The sequence below is a fragment of the Quercus lobata genome, chromosome 2 (assembly GCF_001633185.2).
Source record: "Quercus lobata isolate SW786 chromosome 2, ValleyOak3.0 Primary Assembly, whole genome shotgun sequence".
NCBI classification, from domain to species: Eukaryota; Viridiplantae; Streptophyta; class Magnoliopsida; order Fagales; family Fagaceae; genus Quercus; species Quercus lobata.
This window is the reverse complement of record NC_044905.1, coordinates 102,952,685-102,961,539: the sequence shown is the minus strand read 5'-3', so window position 1 is coordinate 102,961,539 and position 8,855 is coordinate 102,952,685. Positions and strand designations below refer to the sequence as shown.

The 8,855-nt window shown below is 32.3% G+C and overlaps 1 protein-coding gene across 1 annotated transcript; it reads left to right on the top strand.

The window, feature by feature from the left end:
• The first annotated feature begins 223 nt into the window (after positions 1–223).
• Positions 224–8,541, top strand: LOC115974097 (TMV resistance protein N-like). The gene is made up of 8 exons (XM_031094313.1): positions 224–632; positions 776–1,302; positions 2,530–3,607; positions 4,033–4,128; positions 4,201–4,453; positions 4,609–4,868; positions 7,543–7,606; positions 8,474–8,541. Exons 2-8 carry the CDS (start codon positions 806–808, stop codon positions 8,539–8,541), a joined length of 2,316 nt encoding a protein of 771 aa, XP_030950173.1. The 5' UTR covers positions 224–632; positions 776–805.
• The last annotated feature ends 314 nt before the right edge of the window (positions 8,542–8,855 follow it).

The following is an 8,855-nucleotide window of genomic DNA, read 5'->3' as shown; positions in this document are numbered from 1 at the left end:
TTATTACACAAGCACTCTCATTAGAGCATTAGCATCAAACGTTGTAAAACAATTCTATTTTAACGTATTAAAAAGTTATTTTATCTGATTCATAAATAGTATCATGGGACCAACCAAAAAAAGGCTGACGTAGCTTCAACGCAGACGCGTTCTTAAACAAAAAGGCACACTAATAAAAGTTAGTAAAGAGACGAGAGAAATTATTAAATATTCGAATCAGGTTATCTCCAAAAGGAGATTCGGCTGTACCGAGCTACAATCCTCATGAGAAAAAGTCATTTTACAATTTAAAAAAAAAAAAACTTGTTAATTCGATCATTTCAGCACAATCTTTACCCGCCTCCTCGTCTGTAGAGTGCTGCTCGTCGATCGTTCTCTCTTTTCACCCATCACAGCCGGTAAACCGTACACCCATCACCGGCAGTGACTTTGTCGGGCAAATAGTGTTTTTGCTTTTATTTCTATATATATATATATATATATATATATTTTTATGGTTTTCGTATTTTCTCGCTTTTGGGTAAAAAATATTTCAGATCTGGGAAGTTACTTTGTGTTTGAAGTGTGTAGGTGTTTTGTGTCCATTTGGGCTTCTGAAATTCAGATCTACAAGAAAACTATCTTTTTTTTTGGTCAGTTCCCTCTCTTGCCACGTGTTTGTTGCAGTTAGCTATTAACTTTATCTTGTGCTTTCATCTTGGCTCCTGCATTTAATCTGTACAAATCTCTTCCAGTTTTCATTTCTTGACATTTTTCTTTCTCATCCTTCGTCTAGATCGTCTCTACTGTTTGCGTATAAATTGCAATGGCATTTTTTACCAATCAAGCAGCGTCATCTTCCTCTTCCTCTTTCACCCGTCACCAGTACGATGTCTTCTTGAGTTTTAGAGGCGAAGATACCCGCGTTGGTTTTACAAGTCACTTGTATCAAGCCTTGTGTCAAGAAGGTCTTAACACTTTTATTGATAATGACCTCCATAGGGGAGAAGAAATTCCTGCAGAACTTCTTAAAGTCATTGAGGACTCAACAATTTTGATAATCGTATTTTCTAAAAACTACGCATTTTCCAGCTGGTGCTTGGATGAACTTGTCAAGATTATTGAGTGCCTGAAGAATGATCAGGTGGTGTTACCAATTTTTTACAAAGTGGATCCATCAGAAGTACGACAACAAAAAGGAAAGTTCGGGGAAGCATTGACTAAACATGAAATAAAATTCAGGGATATCAAAAAGGTGCAAAGATGGAAGAATGCTCTGAAAGAAGCAGGCAGTCTTTCTGGTTTCCATTACAAGGAGGACGGGTATGTATTTAAAGACTATTCTTTTGCTTTTATGATTTTTAATGGTTTGTTATGACCTCAAAATTTACTGTTTAACAACTGCCACTAATTTTTCAGGGTTATTCTTATTATTTTTTTTGGGTGGGGAACATGAGAGTATTATTGTTATTATTATTTTTCTCAAATATATCGTCTAACAAGGTAGTTTTTTTATTTTTTTATTTTTATTATGATTATTATTTTGATAAGTAACGATAAAATTTTATTGAAAGAAAATAAACCCAATTACACCAGGGGTGTATTTAGGAAGGAATACAGTCAAGACCTCAAATTACAATGTTCCAACATATCTAAGAAAATAGGGAATAGAAAATAAAAAAGGATTTAATTTGAAGGATATACGGTTCTTATTTCTCAAAACTCCTAGCATTCCGTTCCCTCCAAACTCCAAAGGCACCACATGATGCAGGGCAGCACAACCCTCCGAAAAGCTATGTTATGATGTCTGCCAAAGGCACCCTACCATGCAGCAAAAATATTGGTGACCCTCAGTGGCACAACCCATTGGATTCCAAACAAGCAACACACCATCGTCCACATCTCATAGGCTATAGGGCAATAGAGAAGAAGAAGATCTGCTGATTCCCCACTCCTTTTACACATACAACACCAATCCAACATAATAATCTCTTTTTTCCGGAGGTTATCTATAGTTAAGATCTTCATGAAGACAACTGTCCAAGAAAAGAAGGCAACCCTAAGAGGAACCTTCGAACACCACAACACTTTCCAAGGGAACACCATATCATTAGGCGATATTGACAATAGGGCATGATAACATCCTTGCACCTCAAAACCTTGATTCCTGGTTGGTTTTGAACAGAGATTATCAAAGTTAGAAAATCTTAAATCATATCGTCTAACTACCTTGTTGTCTAATAAGGCAGTTAGCTACAGGTCAATGGTAGAAATAGAAATTTAACATCATATTGTCTTACCAATTAATGAGGATTTTTCCCCATATGTTATTTAGAAAATTTTCATAAATTTACTTAATAATTTCGTTCAAGTATGAGAAGTGGGGTTTTGTATCTTTGCTAATTGGGATTTCCATGCAATTACATGACTCTTACCTTAATTAACAATACTTTGGATGTAATGCACAAATTTAACTTTTTGAATTTAGTTCATCTTTTATTATTTTCTAATCTAACTCGTTGCATGTTTTTAATGCTTTGTAATTGGCAGTTGCACCGAGTACAAATTTATTCAAGGAATTCTTGAATTTATCAGAAGAACTATAACAAAACAGATGCCATTATTTTCTGCTAAATACCTTGTTGGAATAGATTCTCATGTAGAGGCCATAAAATTGTTTTTAGATATTAAGTCAAATGATGTTCGCATGGTAGTAATCTATGGCTCTGCTGGAGTAGGTAAAACAACAATTGCAAAGGCTGTTTATAAAAACATTTTCAAGCATTTTGAACAAAGCAGCTTTCTTGAGAATGTTAGCAAAAAGTCACAGACAAATGGTGTGATCCAACTTCAAGAGACACTACTGTTTCAGATCTTAGGAGATAGCAACTTAAAGATTCACAATGTATCTAAAGGAATCACTATGATAAAGGAAGTTCTTCTCCATAGAAAGATTCTTTTAATTCTGGATGATATAGATAAATTGGATCAAATAGAAAAATTGCTTGGAAAATGTGATTGGTTTGCTTCTGGAACTAGAATCATTATAACAACAAGAGACAAATACTTGTTAGATTCTCTTGTCAATGTTGATTTAAGCTATAAGGTTAAGGAACTAGATGACTACAGAGCTCTTGAACTCTTTAGTTGGCATGCCTTCCTAAGAGACACACCCAAGGAAGATTATTTGGAACTTTCAGAACAAGTTATAGTTTATGCTAAAGGCCATCCATTAGCTCTAACAATAATGGGTGCTAGTTTTTGTGGAAGAACTAAACAAGAATGGGAAAATGCCTTGGATAAGTATAAAAGGATTCCTAAACTAGAAATTCAAGAAATATTGAAATTAAGTTATGAAGCATTGGATACAAATGAACGGGAGATTTTCCTCCAGGTCGCATGTTCCTTGAATGGAATGAAGAAGGTTACTGTTGAAGATATACTCAAAACTGAAGGTTTAGATATTGTTGATGGAATTAAAAAACTTACTGATAAATGTCTCATTACTGTTGATCAATTTGGCACGTTGTGGATGCATGACCTTTTACAACAAATGGGTCAAGAAATTGTTCAACAAGAATCACCACAAATGCTCAAGGATTGTAGTAGGGTATTAATAGAAGATACAGTAAGTTCTCCTCATTTAACTTTTTTATTTTCTTTTTCTTTTCGTTGGACAAATGTCATGATTTATTTATTTTTATTTTAGTATGCAAGAAAATTTAAGTTATCAGTATGGCTTTGAGATTAGGATTAAAGGACACCCGTTAGCATGACCTAATATTAAATACATTAATGTAATGGAACCATTAGGAATAATGATAGAAAGTTAAAGGCTTTAGGAAAAGGGGTTTTGAGTGGAGTTGTGGTGTGCTTTTATATTAGAACCTCTTTTTCTTTTCCTTATATGTGTTTGTTTCGTAAAAAAAAAAAAAAAAAAAAGTGATATCAGTCCGTTAAGGCTAATCAAATTGCTTAGACATTTTTTTTTATTTTTTTATATGCAAGATAGAATTCTACTTTAACTTAATTTATATGTAAATGTATGTGAAGCTCCTCCTTAGATACTGCATCTACTTATCAAGTGACCATGGTGCGCGGTCTGGACGTTCTCTATCTACTCTCGAAATGTACGAAAGTGACATTAAGGTACATTATTTCTTTAAATTTATATATATATATATATTTTGTTATTGTTTTTTAAAATCTAAATTTAAACAGAGAGACAAGGATGCCTCTTGGGTCAGTGCGCACTATGATAAAAAGGGAAACAGACCTTTGTTTCTTGATCGAAGTGAAGAGAGAAAGATGGCGAATTTGTCGCTGGAATCATTGCCTTTGGCGTTCAGATTTAGCCCAACGGACGAAGAACTCATAAACCACTACTTGAGGCTGAAGAACCAGGGTCATGATTCCGGGGTCCAGGTCATTGCCGAAGTCGACTTTTATAAATTTGATCCCTGGGAATTGCCTGGTACTCTCTTTTTTTCCCCCAACTTATTCTATGTTTCTCCGAATATTTATCTTCCTCGGTTCTTTTTAAAGAAATTCTTTTTAGCGGTGTCTTTTTGGCTTTTATTTGTATATGGATTTTTATTTTTTTTATTTTATTTTTGGGATTAAATTCAGATTTGTCAGCTAAAAAGTTGGGCAATGAGCAGTGGTTCTTCTTCTGCGAGCTCCAGATTGCCTCTCGTTTGAATAGGATAACTAAATCAGGCTACTGGAAAGTCACCGGTAAGGATCGCCACATCAAGTCCAGCAAGTCGGGGCCCAGTAACTCCAGCTTGATTGGTAGTAAGAAGACCTTAGTTTACCACCAAGGTCGTGCTCCCGGCGTGCGCACCAGTTGGGTTTTGCACGAGTATCGTGCCATCGATACTCACCAGGTATGCTTTTCAAGAAACAAGAAATTTTCTTTGGAGGGCCATGAGATAGTATGAAATGCAGTTGAATGAAACTCAATTCACACGTGTGTAATATTTTCCACCCTTGCATTAATTGAAAGCTAACAAAAGGGTCGATTTAGACAAATTATCAATGTTCAAGGGGATATTTTTACATTATTTCCCTTTTTTTTGCACTTATAATATGCACCATAGCCTATTCATTTCGAGAAACATTATGTCTATAACATTTTTACTACAAATCTTACGTGGCAAGTTGTTATTTGATGTTACTAAGGGGTAAAAATGTAATTTTAATGTTGGATTTAAATTAAAAACTTGTAACAACTTGTCAACTAGGATTTGTTGTGAAAATGTTGTGGATGTGACACTCCTCATTCGTTTAAGAAGGAAGTAGCCTTAGAAAATAAATAATTAAGGCATTTATACTCTCCAATTATATGAAAATTTCCTTTGTAAAATATATCAAGGCACATTAACAACCTATAAGTGTACAGGAATGAGTATTTGATTAGGGGAATTTAGGAATGAGTGTTTGGTTTGGGGAATTTAGGGATGGCCATGGGCCGGGTTTGGGTCTGGTTTACCCAAACCCGACCGAAATATTTTACTCATGGATATACGATTTTAATACCCAGTTAGTACCCATACCTGATTAGTACCCGGATTATTTACCCATGTATCCATACCCAACCTGATCCTGATTTTTTGGGCTTTTAAATTTTTTTTTTCAGTGATGAAATTTTAAACTATCAAAAAAAAAAAAAAAAAAATCTCTATTGGAAAATTTTTAATGGTTATATGCTAAATTAAAGTGTTGTGACTAAAACATTTATTTCTAGAACTCTATGACAACTCCTACTAATATGGAAATTTTCCTTATAAAATCCTTAATATTACTATAAGAAAACTTATCAAAAATCACTAATTGACTAGAAATCAATAATCACGAAAAAAAAAAAAAATCCTTAATATTACTAAGAAGACGTTTGATTTCTTATTAATCACTATTTGGCTTAGTTGGATTTTTTTCCGAAAACATTGGTGACATTTTTAAACTATCAATTAATAAATTTCCTTATTAAACATTTTCAAATTTACTAGTTTAACCTTGTTAAAAATGATTTTGAAATGATATTATGGTATGTACAAAGAAAATCAATTGGTGATTAATACTAAGAAAAATGAAGTAATATGTGCTTGTTTACTATATTCTCTAGTATTTACTAATGACATCATTACTTTCCATCCAAGTGAAAGTCAGAATCATGATATAAATGATTTGATTTTACAATGAATGAATAATTAGCGATCACTTAAATGGTGTTTTAAATGTTAATAATAAATTTTCTTTTTATCTAATGTTATGGAAGATTACTTACAGCTATTGTTTTTAGCCGAAAACCAAACTGAGAAAGGGAAATTTTTAATTAAGGATTGAGCAATTAGGAGAGTAATTAATTTGATCTCATTCCATTTTATAGTATTATGATTTTTTGTGGATAAAGTATAGAATTATTAAAATGGTTTCACATAGGAGTATATAATTAAGAATTAATTTAGAAATAATATAAAAAAATATGGTTTTGATACATAAAAGAAACAAAAATAATGCTAGAGATACAAACTATTTTACAAAATTTTTTATAAACTGCTGATGTGGTGAGTGATTATTGGTAAATGAAAAAGTGATATTAATGGTGGGTTTAGATGAAAACCAATAAGAGATTGACCACGTTAACATTTTGTAAAAATATTGTAAAATAGATTGTGGCTGTAGCATTACTCAACAAACAAATCATAAGAATATCCTTACCATTAATTTAGATATTCCTTTTATGTGACGTTTGGTACAGAGTAATGTTTTAGGATTCCCAAGAATGTTTAAAGATTTCCGTATTTGGTTGCAAATCACACTAGGAAATCAGATGCTAGGGAAATGTGGGAATGTGGATTCCCTTTAAATCAGGTGGGTATCTAGATTCCCAAGCTTAAAGGAAATTGCATTTTATATAAATTGACAATTTTAACCATTTTTCCTTTTCATTTAAGTAATTGAGATAAAAAATAAAACAAATCATTAATATCTTTTCCTTTGTCTTTATCTCTTCCTGCCAAAACAACATTATCTCTTACAATATCTCTTGTCGTGAGTGTTGCTCAATAAATTATTAATGGAGCTATTTTCATGGAAATTTGTTCATGTATTTATTTGTATCTCAAATTTTGATTTTGTTTAGTTGCTAGAAATATAGATTTGGATTGGTGGCTTCATTTGGTTTATTGCTTTTTATTTTTTGTTTTTAGATTAATGGCTTTGTTTCTAGATTTATATGTTACAGTACAATTTTAATAATCTGTATCCTATCTAGTGCCTTTGATGTTTGTTATAAAATGATAAAAAATGTGTAGATTTTTAATTTTTAACAACCCATCATATTTGTATGAGTGTTTTTGAATTTTGAAAGGCATTGGAAGGTCTTAGGATTTATGCTGAAGGTGGCTTTGGTGCTATATTTGACCACTAGTTGCTATATTCAAATAATGGTGTGAATTTGTTGTTTGCTTTATTGATACTTTGTTCTTTAATTGGTATGATTTATTTTATTGTATTCTGCCTTTAATTTTGCGGCAACTTTGTCTCTTATTATTGCAGCTTGAGGAGTCAAGTAGTGGGTTACGAGCGAGTGTTAGAATTATGTGCTCTCAAAAACAATACTGTGCATTTTTATTTGATGATAAAATTCTATTTTCACATTCATAATTTTTATAGGTATATTTCATTGTTTAAATGTGACATGTGATGTCACCTCTGTAGGAAAAATCATGTTAATGGTTAAGGAACCAAAGACAGGGAGTAATGATTTTTCATATATTATTAAATTGTTCTAGGCTGTGGATATTAATTGAATATTACCATTGAAGCCTACACTTGTTGTGCTGCTATATGATAGGATGATTTACTCCATCATTGAAGTAGTGACTTTAAGCAAACAAGTGGGTGTAATGTAACAAGTACATACACTGAATTGGATCTGATCAAGAACACCTTATGGAGTGATCATTGTTATTTAAAAGGTTGTTCTATCACAATTTTTCTATTGTCCTCAAACATGAGGGGTTTGTGTATATTTATTTATTATGCACATAACTTTGACAATGTCAACTGGTGATGCCAATTTTAAAGGCTATATACAGACACGTTGGGTTATGTATGTAATGAGTAAAATATATAAATGCTCAACAATGAATCCACCAGTCTCTAAAGAAGATAGTATATTCAGTTGATTTTCATATTGAAGTTGGACTCAAAACAAAACCGGCCGGTGACATTTTTTCAAAAATGTGTTTTCATATATATATAATATTGTATATATATATATATATATATATATTTAAAGAGTTTTTATAAATATTTTGGAGTCCAATAGAAATTATGAAATCAAGAAATTAAGGGTCACATAAGCTAGGGACATAACAATGATATTTATCCAGTCCTAGTGGCTTGTGGGAATATAGTATGGTGGAAGGACATAGATATAAAATTGTATGAAATGGGACCTCATTTGTAAATCTCTAATCTTCAGGGGTCAATTGCAATGTGTTGATGGACATTATTGCAATATGTAGAAGTTCAGATATTTTCTTGATATGATTGAGAAAATTAAGAAATAATTTTGGAAAGAGTTTCAAGATAAGTCAATAACGTTCAAAAAGTTATTGATAAAATCCTACGGCTGAAGATTAGGATCCCTAAGGATCCCACGTCCAATCTCTCTCTAGGGTTTTTAAAAGTCTACTATAAAATAAGATTTTATAATATCATATTTAGTGGTTGGCCATCAGAACTACTGTGTGATACTGCAGTCTTCTGAAAACTCAAAAGAAATAGAGAGAGAGACGTGAATACCTTAGGAGGCAACACGCTTGGGTTGCTAAGAGAGGTACGCAATTTTATTCTATTTAGAA

Coding starts and splice junctions, on each gene's coding strand:
- LOC115974097 (XM_031094313.1), top strand. CDS start 806: ATGGCATTTTTTACCAATCAAGCAGCGTCATCTTCCTCTTCCTCTTTC. Junction 4,129..4,200: donor TGTACGAAAGTGACATTAAG/GTACATTATTTC, acceptor AAATTTAAACAG/AGAGACAAGGATGCCTCTTG. Junction 7,607..8,473: donor GTGCTCTCAAAAACAATACT/GTGCATTTTTAT, acceptor TCTAATCTTCAG/GGGTCAATTGCAATGTGTTG.